We start from the raw sequence: 26,476 nt of genomic DNA, 5'->3' as shown, positions 1-26,476 counted from the left end.
TTAGACCTCAGGGACCAGTGTGACAGCTGCTTGAGTCTGGTGTTGATGAGGTGCTAAAGCTGATGATTTTATCAAGTGTCTCTGTCCCATGCGTGACACTAGAAAGTATAGGTTGGTGGAAGAGTCTGTCTGAGGAATTTGAACAATGGCATATGGCAATTAATAGCTGCAGTGCTTTGCGCTGATGTTTATTTTGAAAGGCAATAGGTCTCTGCATTTCAATTATTATTTTTAGTTTTGTTTAGCAGCTATCTTATTCTGATAAACATGTTGCGTATGTCTCTTTCACAATGTTTATATTTCAGATTTCTCACCAAACCAACTGTTCACAGCACTTGCTTTTCCCCGTTACCAGATCTGCTATTTGCTTTGTCTCAGTCCCATCACAGCTATTGCTAAATTGAACAATATTCCTTTTTCACCAATTACTCAATGGTAAAAAAAAAAAAAAAAAATTATTATCTATTCTGAGCTTCAGCAATCATTCTCTGAAAGAATAAGGAGGAACAACTGTCAGAGTGATTCAGGCCCAGTTTTGCATGGAGTGGTCGCTTTCTGTCACTCAGGGAACAATAGTGGATAGTGACTCTAGTAACTGCAGGCACTGCACGCCCTTGCCATCCTAATGATGGCACGAAATGATGTGTGAGCTCTTACACGGAGCCTGGGCTGCTGAAGCTGCTTAGAGCAGCTAACAAATTGAACACATCAAGTACTCCGCAGGGCATGTGTTGCTTAAGGTTTTGTTGTGGCTGCCAGCTACAAAAGCAGGCAAAACTCTCTGCTAAAGGCAAGATCAATTACAATTCAAAGCCTTCATTTTCCTAATCCTTTAGAAAATATGTTCCTCTTACTGTATTTGCCTTGGTAAATAGGGTTGGCGGAGAGTCTGCTGAACAGAAATAGCATATTTGGAGTTCCTGAATCCAATAAGAATGGATTGAGCTGGGGTTGTCAAGTACCTAAATAAAGGATGTAGAACATATAAGCCAATTAGTTTATATTGGCTGTTTATTAATGAGATTTGAAATAGTTCGACCATCCTTGATCTGAGAGACTTTGCCTATACAAGTTGTATCTTCTCAGGAAACATATTTTGGGAAGTTTTAGTATAAGAACCTTATTTAATCTGCTACTGAAGACTTTTAGTCCAGAATTATGGGACACAAAGTTTTCTGTAGTAATAGTTTCAGTAGTGGGTTTGTACTATAAAACCCGACATTTTAGGAAGAATAAAATAGTATTTCTTTAGTCTTTTATTAGAAAGAAAACAAAGGGCAAAAACAGGTGGAAGAATGATTGAAGGGAGGAGAAATGTACACATTTACAGAACTGTAGTTGAATAGCAAAGAAAAACAAAAAAGTGAGAAAAATAACAGTTAAAATAAATTGTAGAAATATTAATTTTAATATTTTCTTCATTTTACAAGCCATGCAAATGCTGTTATTTCAGTGTCTTTGAGCAGCAGAGCAAAGATGACAAACTAAGACAATTTTGGAAGTTGTCAGGCATGCCTGATTTTGAGGCAACAATACAGATTGGCTACCACTGGTATCCAGGCCAAAGCATCAGCTTAATTCACTGCATTCAGGACCAATATCCCAAGTGAATGTGGAAAACCAGGTGGTTTCTCTGTTCTAAACATCAATGTTCTAAACATTTCAACACTCATGATAGTTCCCAGCAGAAGTTAACTTGTTCACTTAGACAGCTGTAAGAGCCCATGTCTTAAAAGGTTCACACTTCAATCATTAACTTACTGATTGCCTCCAAGTTTGCCTAAACATGGAATTTTTCCTCACCTTAAAGTCATTTCAAGTTTTGAGAAGTTATAACTTTTAAATTTTTTTTGCGTTTGCAACTTACCTGCTTGTATTTCAAATAAATTATTAATCTATATAGAGAAAGTGGGGAGACATTGCTGAAGTACCAGGTTTTTTCAGACATTGCGAAGTACCAGGGGAGGTTTTTTGTATAAGTTTTAAATGTAAATATTGATGATGCAAACTGGATTAAACAGTGGTTAATTGTTGAGTATTTGATGAATTTTCGGAAGAATGGTTATAGTATTTTTTGGTAGTAGGCAACTGCAACAAAACAGTTCAACAAGATATAGAGAAATCCATTGCAAAACAGAGAAACAAGGGATGTTTGAAGTTTATGACACTGTACCATGCGGCAGCTATTTGTAACATATATTTAGCACAATCCAGTGATGTTTGATTACAATTAATTTTCATGGTGCTTGTTGCCTCCCTTACATTTTCTCCTGTCTCTCATTCCTCAAATTAATTTTGCAGAGATTATGCTCGTTTTTGGAGTGTTCTATACTTGTTTGTTGGTTTTCCTTATGGCACTCCCTAGCTGCATGTGCGATCCTGGCTGAACCACAAATTATTTGAACCTCTGTTAACTTATCTCTTAAGCAGATCAAAAAAGCCTTTCTTTAATTGTTGCAGTTCATTAAAAGGTGTGAGGTTCTAAAGTAGAAAATACACTTGTTAATAGAAGGTAAGGCAGCATATACATATACATATATGTGTATATATATATATATATATGAAGTTGTATGCCTCTTAGAGGTAAAATATCAAGAATGCTGTAATCCATGTGTGTTCTGAGCCAGAAAGGATCACTTAAATTATCAAATAAATAGTTGAATGTTTTATTGGGGTGAGAAGCTGCTTTCATGTCTCATGTTTCTGGCTTTAAGGAATTTCTCACTTAGGACTTTGTATGGCAGTCCTTCAAATTGACACATCAGTCTCTTGTCATGTATTTCATCCATCTATGAGAAACTCTCAGGAACACAAACCACTGATGCTGAAAGCTATTTTAAGGCCTATTTTTACCTTGGGGCTTCTTTTGTTTTGGTTTGGGGTGTGGGGGGTTGTTTTGCTGTGGGATTTTTTGCTGACACTTTCACTTCATGTATAGACCCATCAGTCCAGATATGCCATGATACTCAAGTTGTCTCTGATTTGACATTGCAATAATGTGAAGCTGAGCTGTTTGTCACAAACGGGCATTGAGGCACCATTTCCAAACAGATTTACTCAGTGAAGCGAAGCTGTTTGGCTGAACATCGGGGCAGGCAGACCTGAGAGTGCCAGGCACTGGAGCAAGGCACGGACAGCAAGGATGAAACACACTTTAGATCACATTCTGGAGGCCATGAGCTCTGCGCTGATACCCATAATTTTTAGGTCCCAGCAATTAGCTAGGTTCACCTCAGCTAAATGTAGCTGTGTGAAGGTTTGATGTTTGGTATAAATCAGGCTTCTTCTGTTGTTAATTAAGAGAACCAGGACCTCAGGAGGGTAAGTCAGCCCCTGGCCTGGGATGGGTGGATACATGGCACCTGATGTGTCCCTCTGGGAGTGCTCTGTGAGGGAGTGGTGAGCAGGGTGTGCAGCCAGCTGTGCTCGCTAAATCCCAGGGTGGTCCTGCCTCATCAGGTGCTTTTTGGAAGATGACAAACAGCTTTTCAAACCCTATACAACAATGGTGTCTCTCATGTGGTGTCTCAAACATTGCTGTTGGTAATGAGCTCTGGAGTATAGTGGTTAGAGCTGCTCAATGGGAATCTTTGTCACTTTCCTAGAAATCCAAAGCCAGGAGTATAGAGACAAGTTGCTGTGAGTCATTCCATTTCATCTTGACTGCACAAGTAGAAGTATCATGAGGGTAACGGATTTGTGCTGGATTGGTTTTAGTGAAGCAGATTGTAATCTGACCTGCAGGAATTTGGTGAGAAGAAACCCAAGACAGAGCTATAAAGCCAAATCTTCTAATTCTTCTAATGGGACTATAAAATACTCCCTTGTGCCCTGTGGAGTATTTTCTGAGGGAGGGAAGGGAAAGAAGCTGTTAAATACAGTACTTAATATGAAACAGTGAAATGTGCCACAAGTATAGGTAGAGAAGGCTTGGGAAATATAAATCCAGCAGGTTCCATTCCATCAGTCCTAGGCAAGCAAAGGATGCAGAGAGCAGAAGAGATTGTAAACTTTCTGCTATTTCATTTTGGGGAGCGGGATTAAGGAGCCCTTGCAATGGAGACCATGGGCATATTGGGGTGTAGTATTATGTTAGAATTACTGGAGATGTGTTTGTTTTACACAGCAGGCTGCCTTTGGAGATGACCAGCTCAGAGACCTTGGTCCCAGCCACTCAAGCATTGAACAGCACGTAGGGCTGTCCCTGAGCACAGGACGGAGTTGTCCGTGTTGTTGAATCATTAAAATGGTTTGATGGGATCAGTTTGAATGGGGCCATCTAGCTGTCCCCCATGTCTTTCCTGGGTGTGTTTTACCATGGGCCAGGATATGTTTTGCCATGTTGCCATGGTTCAGGGATCATTCCCAGCAGACAACTAGCCAGGATGTTTTGGGAGGCGAGAGGTGTTACTGGTACAGGTGCAGACTGTTCCACAGCACTTGGCCTGGCTCCCAGGCAGTTCCCTTGGGACTGTTTGTTTATGGCTGCAGCTGTCAGGGCTGTAGCTGTGCTAACTGGTGCTGTGTGATCACAGCTGATCAGTGTGCCCAAGGGACCCAAGCTCGGTGTGGTGCTGGAGGAGCTGCATTGCTTGTGGGAGCCAGAGTTGTGAGAGAGCCATGTTCTCACCCAAAGAAACAGGCTTACAGTGTTTTTAGGTACCACATTCAGCAGCTGCAAGTTGCACTAGCAGCTTTTGCTGGTATTCAGTGGAATGCTTCCCTCTCTTGGATATTTTGAGATTCTGTATCACTGATCAGCAGTGAGAGGTGCACGCAGATCTCAGAGGTTTGTTCAATATCTTTTGTGCTCCTGATGCTCTTAGCATGTCTAATAATGCACAAGTCTGATCCTTCAATGGTGGTAATGGGAACTGAGGTCCCACCTTTGTCACAAGCTTCTACATTCCTGTTTTAATATCTTTTGACAAATCCACAGCTCCTCTTTGCTGGTGGGCTGACCATTGAGCACACATTCTTTGCAGACTAATGTGTCTTTCAACGGAGCTATAAGCCTTCCTTTTCAGTACCTCACAATGTTTCAATACCCTGTTTGATAATTTTTCTTCTCATTATGTACCTATAAAGGGAACAGTCCTCTATTTGTTCACTTTCTGTCATGGATGTTTTTTTCCTTTTATCTGTAATCTAACATCTATTAGGGGAAATAGCTTGCTGCAAGACCACGTAATAGACCTGGAACCTCTGAGCCCCAGTGTGGTCCCAGGTGTCACCATTAAAGCACATGAGTGCTGAACTCTTGAGTTATCCTATTGGGAAAATCCTCTTCCAAGGGAAATGATAGAAGCCAATACTCAGGATGTTTAAAAGAGAAACGAAAAGAACAGAAAGGAACACAGTTACTTGATGTCCACAGAACTTGTATGCCCCAGGAGATGCTTATTTCAGTACTTGATTTTTCTAATGTATGATTTTGTTAAAGGGAATGTTGTGTGTGCCAGTCTAAAAAGCTTAAAAGACTTATAATAACTTCAGAATTTAGTGTCCTAAATAGATGATTGTAGAGAAAAAAAATTTCATTTATAAACCACTTACCAATGCATGCCATGAATCTGAATGGTTTCTTCTAATATTTTGAGAACCATAATGATTTTGCTAGCACTGTTTTGTTTGTTTGTTTGTTTGTTTGGTTTTGTTCCCAAGGACTAGATTCAAGGCAAAGAAAGAAACTGGTGGGAGAACAAAAGGTGATCCAGGTTGTCCCTGAGAGCCCACAGAGACTCATATTCATCCCATTTGGTTTTAGACACCCAGTCTAGGGTTCCACATTAGAAATGTGGTTTCTGTAGGCTTCTTGTCTAGACAAGAGCTAGGGAGAGATACTTCAGACCTCTCTTTTCATTGACAACAGAGGGGGCTTATGGAGGGTACAGCCCTCATTTTGGTATCTGAGGCTGACATTAGCCATTGAGCCTAACTGCCTTTTTTTTTTTTTTTTAATTTGTGGATGTCGGTTATGCAACAAACATGAATTAAGTATTAGCTTGAAACATATTAGAACTACAAAAAAGCTCCTGCAATACAATTCTAAAGTCTATTATAATGTGTCTCTGCAATTTGTCTCCAAGCACGCTGTTGTCTCCTCCTTTCTCACCCCCCATCTTTTTATTTTTCTCTTGTTTCATTTTTCAAGTCCTGCATGTACACAGTCTGCTACTCCCTAAGTTCAGCAATCATTAGTTCTCCATGTCCTATAATGTGCCTGCAGCACTTTGGGATAATAAAATAACAGTGTGAAGTAATAGAATACTGTTCCAACTTGCAGTAAGCAAAAGGCAAAATGTTGTCTCGCTTCCATCCGAAATACAAGCAGTGCAGATTCATTTTGAATTAGCTGCCAACTGCTGAACACAGATACATTGAAGGACAGCCCCAGGCTGTGTTCAAACAGAAGTGCAGACTAAATGAATTCTTGTTTGGGCTGCTTGGAGGCAGCTGGATGTATATTGCTTGCCTCTAGGCTTATGAAGAATGACATGTTACACAGTTTTCACACCCTTTCAAATATACATGGTGCCAAGTGACACTGATGTGACTTGCTGCTGAAAATACTGTGTGGTTTTATGGCCTGCATAGCACCTTAGCCAGCCCCTGGCATCACTTCCCCTTGGTCCCTGCCCAGAGCCAGACCAGCAGTGTGTACATTGCCCAGCAGTAGGAACAAGGTCTCCTTCTCTGCTTATGTTGATGTCCAGGGTTTAGTAGATAAATTAGAATTTATCAGTCAGTAGAATTGCCCTGGTACATTTTAGGGCTTGTGTGGGAACCCAGGACATCCCTCTCGCTGTCCAGAACAGCCAAGACCCCTGCCAGGGGGCCCAGAAGCCCCGGCACGGAGCCCAAAACACCTGTGGTTTTGATTATGGCCTGTGGAGCAACCAACCTTGTATGAAGATCAGCAAGCCACAACAGTTTAGGTAGAATAATAATGAAGTTATCACAGGGTGAGAAGGTAGATTTTGGGGTTTCTGGGATGAGGCTTCAGGAGGCAAGATGGAGGGATCTGGGCATGTCCAGCCTTTCCTCTTCTTGGCCTCCATCTTCTCCTGTGATGTTGGCACTTTTATATTGGTTTAAAGTAGAAGCTCACTCTCTAACATAGGTGATAGGTATTTGAAAGTAATTGTAAGCATTGTATACGTAGTTTTTAGTATAAAGACATGACACCGCCCCAGGGGCAGGCAGAGTGCCTGGACTGTCCTGCTGGACAGACCTTGGCAGGACAGGAGAAAATTTTTATAGATAAGATATAAAAAACAACCTTGAGACCGAGAAATGAAGAGCTCTGACTCCTTCTTGAAGTGCCAGGCTGGGAAAAGAAACTTTCTAACATTTCTCGGGGTCACGGCAACCAGCAAAAATTCCCGAAAGGCTTGATGTGCTTCAGTGGTCTCAGATCCAGGGGGAGGTTAGCCAAGCTTAGGGAGAGGGATGTGCTGCTGACAGTGGGCACAAAGAACACAGAATTCACGAGCCACAAGGACATTTGGCAGAACTCACAAGATAAGGATGAAACAAATAAAGCCAACTAATTTCAGCAACTGTGCTGAAGTCAGCTCTAACTAGGTAGAAACAATTTCACTGGGGGAGATGGTGAGCATTGACTCCCAGCCCGCCGACTCGAGAGACAGGCTGGTCATTGGCATGGCAAGTGAATCATGTAGCCAAGCACAGGTGGAATACTGATCAGTAGCAGAGCTGTGTGGCTGGTGGCCAGTGAACCCTGACTTCTTTGCTTGCTAAAATATGAGTGTTATCAAGCTTTGATGGCTGGTGACCCAGCCTGCTGTGGGCCAGCTCCCTGCTTTGCACAAACTGGACAAGAGGAATGGGAATACCTCATCTTGGACTGTAAATTGGTGCTGCACATGGGGCAGTGAGCCCACATTTGGGACAACAATGTCATTGCTGCCCCTGCCCTTCCCAGCTCCATAGGGGTCCTGGGGGCGATTGTTTGAGGGGTAGCTCTTGATGCATGGAGAAGTTGCTGTGGAGCAGCTCTGTGTGGGGTGCCTGAGGGTGGCTGCTAATGACCTACACCTGTGGTCTCTGCCAGTGGGACAGAGATGCTTCCTTGCTCTCTGGCCTTATCCTTGCTCTCTAAGTGGCTGGGGGTACAGGATTAGCAAAGAAGAGTGAGTGAGGGCGAGCCGCAAACCCCCTCCAGCATTTCTCTCCCCAGCCTTGCCCAGATCTTTTCCAAAAACTATGAAAACCTCATGGTATGTGGTGGTATTGGTGAATCCTTTTTCATGAGTTTTGTGAAACATTCAGGTTGTGTCATCTTTCACTAGTCCAGCAAGATTGGCAAAAGTTGGGGGTAGTTCCTCATCATCTTCTCACCTGACCAGTATGAGAAGATGGCATCTGCCCTGCAGAGTGCTGAGTGCACAGCTGTGAAATATGGGGATGACTGTAATTATTTTTTCTTCTGCAGAGACATTTCTACATTAAAATCAAAAGCAGATACTATAGATATGTGGGACTGATGTCCTTTATTCCCTTGGTTGCCTGAGAGCTAGAGTATGAGGGTGTCCTGAGAACAGGCTTAGATGGCTTCTACTTCCCCACACATCTCTTGGGAGTCAAGGCTCATGTGGTTTCTTTAATTTAAAGCAATGTTGCAAACTTGCTGCAACTATTACATGAGACAAGGATTTAGGTTTGAATCCCAGAGCTGTGTCAGAGCTCCCTGAGCCCTTTGCCTGTCCAGGGCACTGCAGGGCACACGTGCCATGCGCTTATGGTGGCAGGGGGCTCTGGTGCATGGGGTCTGTTTTGGGGACCCAGTAACTATGAGGGTAGAGGCCTGTGTGGCTGTGAACTCCAAACCCAAACACTCAAAGGTCATAGGTAGGGCCTCAGCAGTGGAAATTTTTTTCCTTAAATATTAAGTGATGGCATGTTTGTTTTACCTTATTATTTCTGAATCTTCAGGACATAAATAGGCTATGTTTTAATCAGCTCAGAATGGGGTTTTCAGGAGTTTGGGGTTATGTGCAGCCAAAACATTAATTGCACTGCTGCTCAAAACACTCAATTTCTTTGATTTTCTCACAGATAATCCAGTATGCCCTGAACTAGAGCCAATGGCTGTATAGTTTTATTGAGATGTCTTCAAGAGGAAAACAGCCTACTAAAGCAAAAAAGCTTTGTCATCTAAATGTTTGTATTTTGGCATTCTTTTTTTTTTCTTCTCTGACAATTGTAACTGTAGAACTACAAAAGTTCTGCTCATCAAATAGAGTTCTCTTAAAAAGAGCTCCAAATACAGAATTTGCAAAGCAGCATTTAAAGGACATAAAGTGAGGAAGGAGAGGAGCTGAGTCAAAGTCTAGTAGAAGTAGACTTCTAGTTCTCACCTGTGTCTGAAGCAGACTATTTCTTCATTATGGAGAGCCTTCTGAGCTTTTATTTTCACACCTAGAATTAGGTAGCATAATTAACCCCTAGATAAAAGAATAGTTACTCATTCTACTTACATATTTATTCATTCTACCTACATATTTTCAAAATTCACATGTGATGCCAGTTTTTCTGAAGCAGTGTTCAAAACCTGTTCCAGTTAATCTCTTAGCACAAAAATAGTGCTAAATGGGCATTCACTTTTTTCAATAAGCACTGTGTGTCAGCTTTGGTAATTTTTTCATTATCTCTTTTAGATTTAATACATTCTAATTAAAATCTTTGTCTTGCAGGTCTGAGTACAGCCGAATGTCCTCTACTAGCAGTGAGTATAACTTTGAGATTCTTTTTTAAAGTGGATTATTATATTTTCTTTTGTTCTGCTTGCTAATATTTATTAACATCAACCTGGTGTTGACAGAGTTCACTTTGACACGTTAAAGCCTCCATTCCTTCTCCTTTTGGATCTATGTCTAGAAACAGTATAGAAAATGAAACTTTGAATATTTATGACCAAACACAAACCATGTGTAAAGACCTAAATATTGGCGCTTGCAGGGATGCAAGGCAAAATAAGAACAAAATCTATAGACACAGTGTGGGCCAGTGTGAATGGGCCCTCAGGCCAAAGGAGTTTGCAGTGATTAATGTCATTGGAGCTGGGAATGCAGGAATAATTGAATGTTTATTGTGAGCTGATGCCAACAAAGCACTTCAGAGCAACTCCAGTGAAGTCGGTTTTTTATTTCAGAGATGGTAGATGCACTAGTAAGTGCCACAGTCTTTCTAGATATTTACAATGCCAGTTGATTTTCAGGTTGTCCAACTGATAAAAGACAAATTCCCGTGTCTGGATTACTTTTTCTTTATTTTTCACCAATGCAAAATGAGGATTTTTTTCAAGCATCGAGGAGCACTTTCACTCCATCTACTTCCTTAGTTGTAGAACACACTGCATCCACAGCACTTTGAAATGCATCAATGCTTATTCATGCATGACTGCTGGTATCTCTCCTTGTCCAAGTGCAAAGTGATGTCTGTCTTCCTGATTCACACACAGGCATGAGCTTTATTTATGCCAAGCAAGCACATCAAAAATTCCAAGATGACAAGATGTGTTTTATAATCTGGATCTTTAAGCACCATGAAAATCAGAGGGGAAGAAAGCTGTCAGGTTTTTTTCTCATTCACACATTCTGGCTGAAGTGTGGGGAGGGTTATTTTCCATCTCCCGTGGTCTTCACTGAAGGGCTTTAATTGATTTCAACAAGAGCTGGATGAGACAGCATTCGTAATGTCTGACTCCTGAGCTGATGTGACTAGCAAGGAACTCACTGCTTTCCCTCCATCTGCTCACTCTGTGTGTGTGTCTGAGAAAGAGAGAATTTAGTGCAGCTTTTTCCTAAATTCTGTTGTTTAAATAGATTTCTGGATTCTCACTGTTGGGCATAGTTTTTGAAATGATTGGGAGGCAATATCCAGGCAATCAGCTTCTCAGTGCTAGTGAAAGCATATTGGATTTGCCTGATTGCACCAGATGTGTGTCACACCACCCTCTCAGCTCTCAGTTTCAGATGATGGCTTGGGGAATATGCTGCCAACTTCTTCCTCTTTTTGGGTGGTGACTCATACTTACTTGATTAATGGAGGCAGATTAGTTCAAAGACAAGGTGCAAGTAGAATATTTCTCATTTTAAAACTAGGTTTGAATCCCTTAAAAACTTTGCATGGCTGCTGCACATTTTACAAATAAAGGCAGCAAATTCCAATTGTAAGCCTTGGTTTTTATTAACTGAAGTATTTCTGAGGGGGATGAAGCTGTTGTTACGTGGCAGCTACAGTGTGTCCTGTTATCTCTGGTCTGCTCAGTGTCTTGCTGGCCACTGCTGTGCTGTGTATGTGGCCATTGCAGCTGTGTTTCAACACCAGTAATTTGTCAGTGCAAGGAGGTATTATCATTCCAGCAAAGACACACAAGTTCAGGGGACAGAAAAGTCTCCTTCCTTCTCTTTTCTGCCTCCAAGGCAAATTATAGTGACACAGCTTCACAAGTAGCAGTATTTAGCTTTGCCTTTTGAGAGGTTTGTGTGGTTGGCTTGGTCAGACACTGCAACAGTAACAGAAGCAGTTACATAAAAGAATTTTGGTAAAATAAAAATACTTTCATGTCAGAGGCTGGTAGTGGATATGTAATGCATTTTGAAGAAAGAATGTTGGAGAAGAGAGATTGAAAAAGAAAAGGTGATTTGGACCTTTTAATTTCTTTGAGGAAAAGATTCAATAAGTGATATCATTCACAATACAAAAAGCAGTCTAGTCAATGATGCTGTTAGGCCCTAGTGCAGCACAAAGTAAGCTGTTGTAAATTATGAAGGAAAGAATCTTCATTACCTGCAGCTGCTTCACCTGAAGCTCCTGTTCTAATGGAGTTTTTCTAAACCAGAAGGATTACAAGAAGGTTAATTTGGTTTTACAGGGGTCCTATTTGGTAGTACCAGCAAGGCTCCAATTTCAGCATTTAACAAATGAATATTCTTTTCACTTTCTGGATTAACTCCACTGGACAATGGTTTTCCATAGACATGCCAAGAAAAGGCTAAGAAAGACTTAGCAGGTGGATCAACTACAGCTTCTATCACAGCAGCTGAGCAGACTGCAGGACTTTGCACCAATGCAAAGTTGTACGGGAATTCCAGACCCCCCAGGTCAGAAGTAAAACCTCATTGGCTGCTAAATGGCAGTGGCAGGATCATTCTGTGTCTATTTCTAGTACTTTTTTTCCCTGAGCACAAGGCAGCAGCAGCTATTGTGGTCAGTGCATTGCTCCAGCAGTTCAAAGCCCTGCCTTGTGCATTGATTGGACCTTGGGTTTTAGGCAGCCTCTCACTTCTTTTGGTCTTTGCCCTTGTGTCCCAGCTTCAGACAACCAAAAAATGCTTTTTGCTGGCAGCATTCATCTAATGCTTGTGGTTTTGTACAGCAGGTAATTTGGGGAAGAGTACCAAAGTTTGCAGAGCCTGTGTATTTCAGCAAGAAAAGGCAGCGGGTGCCTGCTGTGCTGTGGCTGTTGTCAGGGTGGCTGTGTGCCACTTGGCCTTGTCTTATTGAGTTGGAAAAAAAGGTCACACAAACCTGTCTGCAGAATGATGCATCTGGAGGTATTACAGCTTTCAAAGGTTCAGCAGTATGATTTCAGTAAAGAGGAATGACTTTTCTTTTTTTTTTTTTTTTACCTGAATGCCGGTGTATGTAGTTACTTTTTCCTTTGTTCTTTAGGAGGAAGAGTGCTTTGTCTTGTTGGGATATTTTGCCTACTGGTGTGCTCTTCATTAATCTAGGAAATGTATTAACCTTCATTTTCCTCGTATTATCAATTACCTTTTCAGTTGTGGTGTTCAGTTTCCATTAGGGATCCCTAATTCCATATGAGAGAGAATTGTGCTAGGCACTTTACACCTACAGAAGGGACCTTTACATAATGCCAAGATATAAAGAACATTAGTGGCATATGGATACAGACAGTTAGAATCACAAAGAAATAATTAATTAGTGTTGGTCGGCACAATAAACAGTAGTCTCCATACATCATAATTTTAATTATCTTCAGATTGCTTTCAGCTATGTGTTTCAGAGATGATTTTCAGCTAGGGAGGTGGAGTTTTGATGGAGGATGCTTACTGCCTCTTCTGCTTAATTTTTGCATTGATGAAAATGGCTTTTCAGAAAGACCCAAACCAGAAATGGACGTTTTGAAACATGACTTTTGTCATTTGTACCATTCACAAAGGATGGGAGGAAATGGCCTCAAATTACACCAGTGGAAGTTTATATTAGATATTAGGAAAAATTTATTCACTGAAAATGTGGTCAGGCATTGGAGCAGGCTGCCCAGAGAGAAATGGTGGGGTCACCATCCCTGGAATGGTGTGGATGTGGCACTTGAGGATGTGGTTTAGTGGTGAGCAGGGCAGTACTGTGTTAGTGATTGGATTCAATGATCTTAGAGGTATTTTCCAAACTTAATGATTCTATGATTTGAAGTATTCCACACCTAGTCAACCTTGGAGCCAATATAAGTAGGTTGTCTTAGAAATAATCGTGGAAGTGAATGAATTTTTTTCTTTTTCTTTAACCATTTTTAGCCTGACAGTCAGGTAACTGGTAAATTAAATATAAAAATGGCCCTATGGGATAAGATGCAAGTTTCTGGAAGAGTTTAGAGCATTTGAAATTGTAGAACCCAGCAGTATGCTGTAGTTCAGGTTGTGCTTCTCAGTGAGGTAAAGAGCTTGTCACTCACCTGCTCTGCAGTTGGAAAGCTGGTAATTCACCTTCCCCTGCTCCCCTGCCTTTCCTTCAGCAGCTAGGAAACAATCAAGTCCTTGTAGGGTGTTCATATTCTTTTGTGGTAAACCTGGGAGCTGGGGTATTAAAATTTTTACTTCCATGTTTCACATACCCATGTTCCTAGCCCATGGAATTTCACCCACTTTCTGGTTCTAGAAATTGAACACAAGAAGTTTTGTTTTGGCAGGTATAAAATATGTGGGTTACTGCACATGTTTCTTTTTAATAAATGCTCTGTTTGATATTCTGTTCCTCCACTGGTATAAATTCAGATTATTGTTTGGGGATTTGGTCACGGTTTGGTCAACATTTTGTCAGTGTCGTCTGCATCAGCTGCCCAGGCTTGTGACCCTGTGGGAAGCCCTCACTACAGGAGGCTCCTGCCAGGCCCTGCAGAGCCCTGAAGAGCAGAGCCCACGCTGGAGCAGGTTTGCTGGCAGGGCTGGTGACCCATGGGGGGCCCGTGCTGGAGCCCATCCCTGAAAGCCTGCGCTCCAAAAGAGGAACCCACGCTGCAGCACTTTGGGAAGAACGGCAGCCTGTGGGAAGGACTCACTCATGTTGGAGATGTTCATGGAGGACTCTCTCCCATGGAGAGACCCCACCCTGGGGCAGGGGAAGGACTCCTCTCCCTGAGAAGGAGCAGCAGCAGAAACGATGCAATGGACTGACTGTAACCCCCATTTCCCATCCCTCTGTGCCACTGCAGGGAAGGAGGTGCAGAGTTGGGAAAAAATTTAATACCAGGAAGGAGGGAGGGGTGGAGGAAGGCGTTTTTAAGATTTTTTTACTTCCTATTATCCTACTTTGATTCTGATTTGTAATAAATTCAATTAATTTCCCAAAATCAAATCTGTTTTGCTCATGACAGTAAGTGATGATTGATCTCCCGTGTCCTTAACTCATGACCTTTTCATTAAATTTTCTCTGCCCTGCCCAGCAGAAGAGGAGAGCGATGGTGTGGTTTTGGTGGGCAGCTGGTGTCCAGCCAGGGCCAACCCACCACGAGATGCCTTGTAACAAAAGCACAGGGAGAAATGGCTTCCTGTTACTTGTGCATCATTTCAAAATCTATCTTCAATGAACTGTTAAACGTGATGAAAATTAACCAGCAGCAGGAAGGGGAGTGGGTCTGATTTTGGCATTGAAAAATCTGACACAAAGCTTGAATTTCATAATACAGTTGCCAGCTTTAAGTTAGGTTAGTTCTAGCTGATTCTGACCTAGGCACTGCTGGACTGGGTATCTTCTAAGTCTGTTTCTCCAAACAACATAATTTAATGAGTGTAAGGATATAATTATATTCTTTTATTGCCATACAAAGATACACTGTAGTATATTGTTTCTTATTTCCATAGAGAACAGAGATGCTTTTACAATGGCTGGCAATAAACTGTATTAAATACTATTATAAAAACAATTTACAACAGGCTTGCCAGCATCATACTGCATTTCCAGAAGGTGTTATTATAAAACAAAGACTAATTAAAGTATGAGGAGAAATGCAAGAGGAAATTGGACCCAAATCATGTAAAGCCTTAGCCTGCAGCATCTGTCAGTGTTGCAAATTCAGGTGTTTTATGTAGTAATGAAATCTGAAGTGTCAGCTCCTGTGGAAAATAAAGCTGTGGAAAATATGATACATCTTCTGCATATCTTGTCTGGCTCATGTTATGATGCCAGGGGTAAAATGCAATGCTGATTCCCACTCTGGCAGAGGGAAGAGGGAAAATGTCACTGGTACGTGCAACCTAGCAGTCTTTGGCTGTGCAAACCCTTTGTGTAACTGCTTGTCATCAGATTCCACTGTGCTGAAGGACCAAATGCTTGCATCCAGGATAGGAGAGTGCAGTGCTGATTCACAGAGAATTCAGCTTGGAAGGCACCTCTAGAGATGAGGCACAGCCGTGTGTAAGGACATGCACAGAAGAATGCATAACTTGAAATCAAACCTAGATTTGATTTTTGCATTCCAAGTGGCATTGACCACAAACATAGCATTGCCTTTGTTAAGATGAGGTTCCTGTTCAAGTTTGTCTGTCTTGGAGTAACCTGTGTATCTCTGGTTTTTGTAAAATTCAGTTTCACTCTTTGGGATCATTTAGCATGCACCAAGATGTGTGTTCCATGGCTTAATTACTTTCTACTGGCTTGGTGCTAGATTGGGATTTCTGTATCAAGGATGTGCACGTTATCCTAAACAATTACTGCACCAGAATTATCAAAACATTGTTTGCAGTTGCTTTGTATACTCTTTTCTGACCACATCCAGAGAGGCTGGGGTTTTTTTTTCTTGTCATACAGATACAGCAGATGAAAACTGGACTAGTTTAGTGGACTAGAATAATGTGTATGGATGACAATGTAAATTTTTCCACCTCCTTTTTTTAAGGTCACACAGTCATAATCAAAAACATGTTACCAAATACATCCTCATTTATAATAATCCAAGCATATTTCAGACGCATAGGAAATCTTTGGTAGACACTGAGCTATCGAGTGCCATACAGTTGTAGTAAAATCTTACAGGAAATATGTCAGAGAAAGTTAAATTGGATTATTTGGTGATGTGGGTTAAATTTCCCCCTGTGGAAGTGTTACTGCTGCTGTCCCAGAAAACCACAAGGAGCTAGGCAGTCATTTAGTGGGTGTTTTAACCCTGAGAAATGGGTTGCAGGAAAGATCTTGGCACTCTAAGTTCAGCTGGTACAGTGATAATAATGATCTGGAAATTGTTGCTATGTCTGTCTGAATTGTTAAAGCCCAAAGAGGGAAGCTAAAAAAATAAATCTGTCCCATGGCAACTCCTGACTCAGAGGCACTAGTTGGGGGAGAACAGGAAAAGCCATCTGAGTCACAGAGTCAAATAACAAAACACTTGTGGAGGCTGGAGCTATTAAGGCAGTTTCTACTGAATGTTGCCAATGCCAACAGTCAGTTTCCTCGTGGCCACAGCACATTATCGTGGGGTACTTTCTTTCATCTGAACTTTTAAAAATAAATAAATACCATTTGTTTATGCACACTCAGTGGAAACCGGGGCATTTGGTAATAGTGCATGCCACATTCTAGAGCAGTAGATATGCTCTGTCTGCCTTGTTTTTGTTGGTACAAAATTTGTTGATTTGTAGTTTGGGGGAAAAAAATAATTGTACCTTTGGTTTGTAAAATGTTCATGAAATGCTTACCAGGTGACTCCTGGCTGCCATCACAGGGGACCAGGATGGACCATGGACAGCGAAGCATGCTTTCCATTCCTGCTTCCCTTTTCCATCAGCTGGTAGGGGGTAGATATTTTCAGCCACACGCTGCTGTCAGCTGAAAGGATTATGAGATTCAAACTAGTTTTCCACCCCTGCCAAGTCCAAATTGGTCCTTTGCTGTAATGCTGATATTGTTCATTGTCTACAGAGACACAAACGTGGCAATGCTCGGCCATGCCCCAGGGTTTGATCCCAAGTTGTCTTTGGTTGTGGCTTCAGTGCAGATGTTTTGGTGTGACTTCTGCCTCCTCTCTGGCTGGCTTTCCCTGCCCCATCTTTGTGATACCAGGAAGATTTGTGCAAAAATAGAGACTGTTTAAAAAGGTCTGTCTGAAATCTAAAATTTTTAGCCAAGCTAGTTTTCTGACTGCCACCAGAAGACAAAATCCTTATTATTCCTGAAGTCTGAGAGTTTCTTTTCAGTCAGTTCAGCAAGTTCTCTCAACTTGCATCTAGATCTGACACATGGGAAGCACTGGAAACACTTAGCTGAGAATAGTAGGGGGAAGAGTGCCAAGAGTAAAGTCTTAAATTGTCTTAAGCCCATCATAAAATCACACTTTCAGTTAACTAAAGTACATTGTGTGTGGTATGGACCTCATTGTTGGACTGAATTTGTTAGCTACTCAAGTGTGCAGTGTTTCTTGGGGTTTTTTTGAAAGCAGTGTTCTTTCTGCCCTATTATAAAAAACACATTTTTGACAATCTCAGCTTTTCACAGGAGTGGAATTTTAAGAAAACACAATGCCTATAATCAGAGGACTTTGGAATTTATGGTGTTGGATGCAGTTTTTTACAGCTTTTGATTTACTAGTGGTTGCTGATGGGAGTTTTATTATGTAGTAATTTATTTACATAGTAATTTAATTACACACACAACTTGTAATTGAATTACACATTGCAGCTCTCTACAGAATCTGGTATTTATACCAAATACCAGTGTCTGGGTTCTTGCCAAGAACTATGATCCTTATCTGTGGTTGAGAAGAGTATTGAAGACTTCAGGGCTCTCCAGAGGATAAGTAGATGATAAGGCTGTTGGGTTTTTAAATTGAAATTCTGATTATTTCTAACAATATAACATAATGTTCAAGCAGCACATTTTGAGGGATAACACCAGGCAGCCAAAATAAAAAGCTTACGGAGAAGCCTAGAGCATTGGCAGAAAAATCATTATCTTACAGGGTGTTTGTAAGGAATTGCCAAGCAGTTTGCTTGCTTGTAACCATGGTGTGAAAGCACCCACTGTAGGTTCCTAAGTTTGTTTGCATGAGGATCTCATGCACTTTCTTCTCAGAGCTGGGAGTCCTTTTTTACATTGTGTGCTTAATATACAATGAGCATAGCCTCTGCTTTGACATGCCTCCAGGCTCCATAAAGCCTGGGTGGAATACACACACCAGCAAAAAGTGTCAGGGACACGGGATTACACATCTAGAAACACAATATGGCATTCTCATCCTTTCTTTTTAGCCTGTTTCTGAAGGGAAACATAATGTGAACTGGTGCCATCTTTCTTAACAGAGACACTAACTTCCCACAGGTTTCATTGGAACTGAATGGAATACACTGGGACAAGAGGGAGAAAAAGTAGTAATAGGAGTTCAAGTTTCCCCTTTTCCTAACCTGCAGCTGGACGGTCAGCCCACAGGAAACACACACATCCTTCTATACCAAGCATGAGCTGTTCCTTACCTGCCAGCTAGTGAGGGGATAGCTGAGAAATCTGCAGCACTGTGAATGATGAGGGAAATGGGGGCTGAGAAAATATCTGTGACCTAAGGAGTGACTCTGACTCTTTGCCTTGGCATGGACAGTCAGAGCCTTACTAAAGGAGTCAAAGAAGTTTTGGAGGATGTCATGGAAGATGTGACAATCATGTAGCTCAAGAGCTTTTCTTCCATAACATTTAACCACAAAACCACTTCTCATTTGTGGATGAGGTGTATGGCAAGATAATGTGATAGAATAAGATAAGGCACCAAAGATGAAAGTGTGTACAGTGGAGAGCGATGGGCATTATCTGAGGCTTGACTCTGCTTCTCACCTTGGGCTACAAAAGGAGCCTAGGACAGCCACCCATGTGCTGGAGGGACATCCATCAGGTCCATAACCTTCCATGGGAGGACTCTGTGCCACAAAAGTTGTGATTCCCGTGAAGGAGATGAGGGTCATATGGCTTTGAAGAGGGCTTAGATGGCACCAGAGGCCATCTGACTGCAAATGGAAGAGGGAGTGCCAGGTATTGTTGCATTATCAGCTTAAGACATGTAGCTATGCAAGTAAGGTGAAGGGTGCTAGATGGGCCCTTTCAGCAGCAGCTTAAATTGATCATGAAAATTTACCCCTAGGCAGGTCAGGAGAAGATATCTGGTGAGGGAGGGATGAAAATTCACTGGAGCTGGAGCACAGTGGGTAGTTTTAGAAGACATTTTACCATCTAACAGCAAAGGTACCACTTGTTTAGATCTGCCATTGCCTTTGCTTGGTCATGCAGGGCCTCTGTGGGCATTAAGTGTTGGCTGTTGGCAAGATTCATTCTCTCAGGACTGGCTGCAGTGCTGTATTCTAAGGGTAATAATGACTCCTTGTAAGGCTGTTCATATTAATGTACCAGAGAAGGCTTTTTATCTTCATCAGAGAAATAATGAGCCTAATTTTGAGCTTTTTTTTTACTCAGGGTTTTTTTGTAATTGTTTTTCAGCTACTGGAGGAGCAGATTGACCATTTTGCTGTGCTTGTCTATGTGCTGGTCTTCTGTGCATTGTCTGTGCTCTCTTAGCATGGATGGAGGAGTAGAACATTCATTGTAGAACATCCAACTGCAGTTCCTCAGGAAAATGATGCTCTGAGGGGAGTGTGAAAGAGGTTCTCCTCTTGGCACAGTGCTGGGCAGAATATCCCCCTTCTTCTTGCTTCTGAACATCCTTCCTGGGTCTGAGGTGGTGTGCAAAGCAGGGCATGCTGAGAACACATCATCCAGCAGCCCTGCATTTGTCAGATGCTATTAAACAGCAGGGAAAGGGAATGGAGGAGCTGGTGAATCTACCACATCCTGCTTGTTCTAGAGATTATTGATGGTGCATAATTCATCAAAGCATGACTGACCTAGGGGTGGGTTCTGCTGCCAGACGTGTCCTGTTACTGCTTCTGTTGCAGCTGCCCGTAAAGCAGTGCTCCTTGTTTGTGAAAGCAGCCTCTGACTTTGTGCCTGCCCATGAGCCTTTCAATTAGTACACCTAAAAGGATCACTCTTGCCTTGGACTCAGATAAAATGTGAAGGTCCTGTTCACTGAGAAATGCTACAGTTTTGACATTTCCTTGTGTTTTGCAATGTGATTGAAGTAGGGAGGTACTGATACTTTCTGTGCAACAGCAATCCTGGGAAATTTTAATTGGAAATATTATAGTGCCTTTTTATTCTGACATTATTTATACAGTATTTGGGATTATTTTACATTCCCACAGTTGAAATATTTTGATTGATTAACAGTGAAAAAATATGCTGTTTTGTAATGTTTGGTTTTGAATTATTTCATTACTTCCTAATAGCAGTAATTTCTTGATAATGAAGTACTGCTTGATGGGAGTTGCAGTTCAGAAGCTTGGCAAATTCACTCTGAACCGCTCCTGTTGCCTGATTTACATCTCTGGTACTGCATCATGCAGTTTGGTCAAATGGAATTTGAAGTCTTACTGCCTGATGTAGCAATAGAGGAATCTGGTCTGTATGGCATAAGACAGGTTGAGGTGTTGATTCTCATGAAGCAGTGTGCTGCAGAGGAAAAAATGGAAGTTTGCGTTTTAGTGTTCTGATTCTCAATGCAGTATTGCTGGTCAGGAAAAAAAAAAAAGAAAAAAGAAAAAAAAAATTTTTTCAAGTATTTTTAGGTTGGATATTTCCTCTGTGTTTCCTGGATAGAAGATTGAAAATATACGTGGCTAGAAAATTGAAATTATCTGCCACAGTTTGGAAATGCTCTTTCACATGCACAAGCTAGGACCAGGAGCCAGTCTGCCTAAAATCTCACTTCATTGTAAATTCAATCCTATCTATGAAACTTACCAGCTTTCCTTGGCCCTGTAGGTAACTCTTCATTAAATAATTCCTGGTAAGTCTGAGAGGTTTTTAGGTTCACCCTTTGTTTCACCAGGACAGGGTGAACAAATTTCAGGGAGCCAGGTATTATATCCTTCCTAATGTCTGCTATGGGATGAGTTTAGTCCAGTGGAGAAGCCTGGAAAATCAGATCTCATCAAGACTGATGGAGGTGGTGACTTCTCCTGAAATAAAACAGTAGTTGGAACACTGCCATGAGAAGGAATGGGGCTTTGTTCAGGGCACCTCCAGAGAGAAAGCAACCTGGGTATGTCACAGTGTAAAAGAGGGACCAGACTGCCAGGTCATGCCCAGAGTTTTGCTTGAGCAAGGTGTGCAAGAGACATAGGGCCAAAAAGGAAATGAAAAAGGGAGACTTCTCTAACCTAGTATTATGTAGGTGGTGTGGAAGAAAAGGGACATTTTGCCCATGGTGTGGGTTAATGTTCAATGCATACATACTGTAGGGAGAAGGAGATTAGATCCAGTTCTCCATATCTGCAGATGAGTCTGGCTGCTTCCCAGCTGCTGGGGTTGCTCTCCTGACCTTACACCCACTTGTGCCTGCCTTGGGTCAGGAACCCTGCCTTCCCAGCCAGCAAGTGATACCTGAGTCCTTATGGCACCTCTCAAGGGTGGTGGCTGCTCCTCCAGCCACTGAACCCGTCGTTTCCCACTTCACCCATGGGTATTTGTGTCACTACGTCATAGAATCATAGTTATTGAAGTTGGAAAAGACCTCTGAGATCATCGAGTCCAGCCATTAACCCAGCACTGTCAAATCCACCTGTCCTGTTTGTCCCCAAGCCTGGGCACCTTCAGTTTCAGAGAAGTCACCAAAAGGAGGTAGTTGGCACAGGCAGACTTGACAGGACCCACTGCTTTCTTTCAGATTGTCTTACTGATGAAAATGTCCTGGTTTCTGGGCAGGAAGAGCCACAGGGCTGGACAAGCATTCTGCTTTGCAGGACTTTCTTTTATCTCAGCTCAGCAATACCACATCAGCAACAAAATAAAAATAACATGTACAGAAGGACACGTACCATTATAAAATATCAGGGCCACCTTCCACTCCCAGCCTTAAGAGGTCAAGTGTAACAGCTCCACAGCATTTGGACTGACTGGCTGCTTTAGCCTCTTATGGGTGGTGAACAGTACCTAGCAGAGGTACAGAGGAAAGTTTAGAATTGTAAAATACTCTTTCAATCCTAGTAGTAATTATCTCTTAGCAAAGTTAGTGCTTTGCCAACTCAAAGAGACCTAATCCTTCTGTCATAGGAAGAGAAAAAATGTAATAGCTGTGAGAACTGTGAAGCTTATTTTCAAATAGATGCCTCAGCATTTTGATATTTTCTGTGCGATTAGCTGGTAACACAGGAAGGCTAATACATATGCAGAGCTTTCATTAGCTTCTGTAACAATTTGCCCTGGGGCAAATTGAACTGTGTCATGAGAAATGGTGTTGTTTCCCCTTCTTCTTTGTCAGATGAAGGAAAAAGACTTGTTAGCAACATAGAAACAATTTGCAACTTGTTGTCATTTCAGGGAAGGTTTGTCCTTGCCTCATATTTCTGCTTAAGTTTCTCTTTTTCTTACCCAAACAGAAAGGGCTGCCATTTTAGAGGCACAGAAGCCACATAATGAAACATGTTAAAGCATCTGTGCTAACATAAAATAGGACTAAAGCTCCTTCTGTACTGATCTGTTGCACTCACATAGTTGCTGCTAGCTCAAAAAGAAGAGATGATTTGCTCTGCTCTGTGTAACTCTGGCTCCTAAGGATGGCTTTGTGCTGTGCCTCTGAGGCTGCTTCTGCGAGCATCTGGTGCTGATGGGCACAGGCAGCGATGGCTGCAGAATACTAATGCTGCCACTGGCTCCCACAAGGCTCCACTTCTGAAAAATGCTTCAGCCATTCAGTGTCCATGCACCATGCTGAGCAACAGGAGGCTAGAAAAGCTGTGCTCAGGGATTTTTTTTTTTTTTTAATGCAGAGCAAGAAGCTGACAGAAATGATGGCTCTGTGCTTCACATTGTTGTGCCCAGGCTTCTTTCAGAGCTGCAGTCATTTATATGCATAAATATCAAGCCTGTCACTTGTTGCAGGCTTTGATAGCATTTGTGTAACAAAGGAATCAGAGAGAGAAAAAAGCTGAACATCTTCTATTCCAGCCTTAGAAAATGAATGGCTGTGTCTTTATCAGGTTTCAGGTTTTATTAGATCGCTGTCCTCTGCAATTTGTTTTCCTTCCTGTTCTGCTGTCCAATGTAGAGGATCACGAGAGGACTTCCCCCCAATGCCCTTTTGTCTTTCTCCCACGCTGTGACTCCCCACAGGGGGTATCTCTAAGAATTACCTACCAGTAATGATTGCCACAGCAAAGCCTCTTGCCACATACTGACCCCGTTTTTCTTTTTGCTTCCATTTTTTTTTCTTCCATGAGCTGTCTGACAAAGTCACTCCACATCACCCATTTCATGCAGGGATACGAGATCTCTGCTGTAATTGTATTTTTGATTACTTACTTGGTTTTTCTTTATCTCCCCTAGGCAAGATGTATGCTTTCTATTTGCTCTGCATGCCATATCTTTCTGCAGTTCTAAATTGAGGTCGACATTGTATTTACCAGTCATCCCTCTCTGCAAAGCTGTGCAGTTGCATCTAAATTTTCTCTGGGTCTTGCAGCTATTCTATATTGAAAGACAACTAAAATACACTGCTCGCACAAAGCTGCTTTTCCATTAAAGCAATTGGTGAAGTATCACAAGAATGTTGTTCTAATGCCAGGAGGGAGGAGGGAGAGGTTTGTACTGATTGCTAATAGGAGGGGGAATAGCCTTTGAGACAATCCCCTTATTAAATGTGGTCTGCACAATGAAAAGCTGGGGAAGCCTTTCCAAGGCTCCTCACATTTAGGCTTTGTGCCCAAGCTCAGGGTCTCAGACATGGAGGTGGTTTCAGAATACCACACAAGGGGAACCGTTTCAGCAAAAATATCAAGGTTACTTGATTAATTTATTAAAGTGCCTCAGATCACCCTGCCTCTTTATTGGCATGTAACTCCAGCAGAAAAAGTAACAATTTCTCCCTAGCCCTTGAACCAGCCGTTGCTCTGCTGGGCTCTCAAAGTTCCAGGCACAAACAAGAGATAGAGCCCCTCTGAACATTGCCAAGGTTAATTAGAGGTTTCTTTTTTCCCCTGAGTAAGTGTAACTTTTTTGTTCCTCCTCCCTTTACAAGTCTTCCCTAATCTTAAGAAAACCTTGAAGCAGTAGTATTACAGTCTGAAGATATAAACAGTGCAGGATTTGTAGGGACAAGTACTATATTATCCTAAAGAAGGACCTATATGCCTGAAGGCTTGTCTGCCTTTTTTTTTTTCACCAGCTGTATCAGTTGGTCTAATAAAAGATATTACCTTTCCCTACAGTCGTTGCCTTACTTACTAGAATAGCTGCCTCCAGGACATGAAACATTTAACTGTGTGTAAAACTCCAGTGTCAGGGTGATAGAGCTCAATGGTGTGATTTCCATGTCCTGAGCCAGCTGGCAAAACTGACAGTAAGGTGGGATGAACACTTTCCACCCTTATCATTCTGCACATCATTAATGTCCCTTACACCCCCACTCTACACCAGTGTTTTTGTCTTTCCTACCTCTCAACTGTATGGAACAGGTCTTTTCCAACAAATAAATGCACGTTGACTAGCATCTTTTGGATGCTGTCTCGGAGAAACAGCAGCTCTTATGGTATGCTTGATGAAACTTTTCTATGCCTCCTGATTATTTTCCTGGTTGCTATATCACTGTACTTTTGTTGTTGTTGTTTGCTACAAGTGAGATTCAGAGAGCTGGAGAAAAAGAAAAGCCTACTCTGGCTGAGTAGACTGTTTCTCCTTTAAGGGTCACCTAAGTGTTGTAACTTGGTTGCAAATATTAAAGGACTTCTTTTTCTTTTAACATTTCAGGTGAACTTTCTGTGGAAGGCATACAAGACCCATTCCTTGTTAGTGTCCATATTATCACAGACCCAGGTGAATCCAGGACTCTTCAGCAGGCCATTGATAAGCTTCTAGCCTGGATCCACCCAGACCTGCAGCTGTTTCGGGTCTCAGAAAGGCGAGTGCCCAGGAAGCGCAGGAAGCCGCTCAAGGCCGGCGTTGCTCAGCCAGCCCTCGCTGTCATCCTGTTCCTGCAGGAGGAGTATGGGGAAGAGCCCATCTTGCAGCTCCATGAGACTTTTCAGCGACCACCTTGGCATTACCACCACACAGAGCTAATGCATGGGAAGTTCCTCCCTTACATGCCTTGCAGCCAAGACTTTTACACTCTGGCTCCAGAGACTCCTCTGTGGGCTATCCGCCCGGTGCACTACGGGAAGGAAATGATCCGCTTCACCATATACTGCAGGAATGAGAACTTTGTGGATATTTTGAAATTGTATGAGTTAATACTGAAAAGACCAATGTGTCAGAAAAAAGCAGACTTCTGTGTTTTTCCTGTCTATTCTAACTTGGAAATAGACATTCAGTTTTCTTTAAAAAAACTCCCAAAGGGACAAGTTCCAGTGAGGACAGAGTCAGCCGTGCTGGAGTTCAGAGTGAGAGATGTGGGGCAGCTTGTGCCTCTCTTGCCCAACCCTTGCAGCCCCATCAGCGAAGGCAGGTGGCAGACAGAAGACCACGATGGAAATAGGATCCTTTTGCAGGTAAACTCGGTATACGGGGAAATGGAAGCATATTTCTTGGTTTTGTGCAGGAAAGCTTATCCTGCACTGACAGTTGCCCTTTTGTTGGTTGGCTGGTTGGTTTTTTCGCTTTATCCTTGGAGCAAGAGCCAGGACAGTACTGCTGAAAAAAGAATTTGAAACCCCTTGCTGTGTTGTGTAATTGATCACAAAAGCAGTCAATGATGTTAGCCAGATATCAGTCAACCTCAGTTTATGCTAAGAGTGATGTGAGATGAGATGAGATGAGATGAGATGAGATAGCAGTTTTAAAAAATGAGAGAGAAGGAATTATGAGCCCAAGTGGAGAAATCATAGCTGGTGAGTGTAGTTTTATAAGAGGTATGGGCACAGAACTGACAGGGAGTTTTAAAATAGCCCTCAGTTATGAGATTTTTATGGGAGACAAGCAGAAGTCCTAATGGTACTCATTATTTTCTGGCATCACTGAGTGACAAACTGCATCTCTCTTTTGCACAGTGATTATCAGGATGAAGAGAGAGGTGATGAAGGAAAAGAAATGCATTCTGAAGAGCAGCCTAAGCGAGACATTTCCACTGACTCTCTTTTTGAACTAACCTCAAGTGCTCATAACCAAATCCTGGGAGTTTTTT

The 26,476-nt window shown here is 42.0% G+C and overlaps 1 protein-coding gene and 2 long non-coding RNA genes across 3 annotated transcripts in view; 2 read left to right on the top strand and 1 right to left on the bottom strand.

Annotated features, from left to right (window-relative positions):
- LOC141728210 (uncharacterized) overlaps window positions 1–26,476 on the top strand; it is a 584,197-nt gene that overhangs the window by 359,052 nt on the left and 198,669 nt on the right. The gene's annotated exons all lie outside the window — the stretch shown is intronic.
- FAM124A (family with sequence similarity 124 member A) overlaps window positions 1–26,476 on the top strand; it is a 42,888-nt gene that overhangs the window by 2,213 nt on the left and 14,199 nt on the right. Inside the window, exons 2-3 of the mRNA XM_014264026.3 lie at window positions 9,720–9,751; window positions 25,105–25,844. Coding sequence (XP_014119501.2) covers window positions 9,720–9,751; window positions 25,105–25,844 — 772 coding nt within the window. The remainder of the gene's footprint in view (window positions 1–9,719; window positions 9,752–25,104; window positions 25,845–26,476) is intronic.
- On the bottom strand, window positions 16,828–23,889 carry LOC113458670 (uncharacterized). The gene is made up of 3 exons (XR_003379154.2): window positions 23,662–23,889; window positions 22,179–22,293; window positions 16,828–20,811 (listed from the first exon to the last, which is right to left on the bottom strand). It is a non-coding gene; the product is annotated as an uncharacterized LOC113458670 (long non-coding RNA).

The sequence above is a fragment of the Zonotrichia albicollis genome, chromosome 2, assembly GCF_047830755.1.
Source record: "Zonotrichia albicollis isolate bZonAlb1 chromosome 2, bZonAlb1.hap1, whole genome shotgun sequence".
NCBI lineage: Eukaryota > Metazoa > Chordata > Aves > Passeriformes > Passerellidae > Zonotrichia > Zonotrichia albicollis.
Note: the sequence above shows the minus strand (reverse complement) of the source record. Positions and strands in the feature narration are given on the sequence as shown.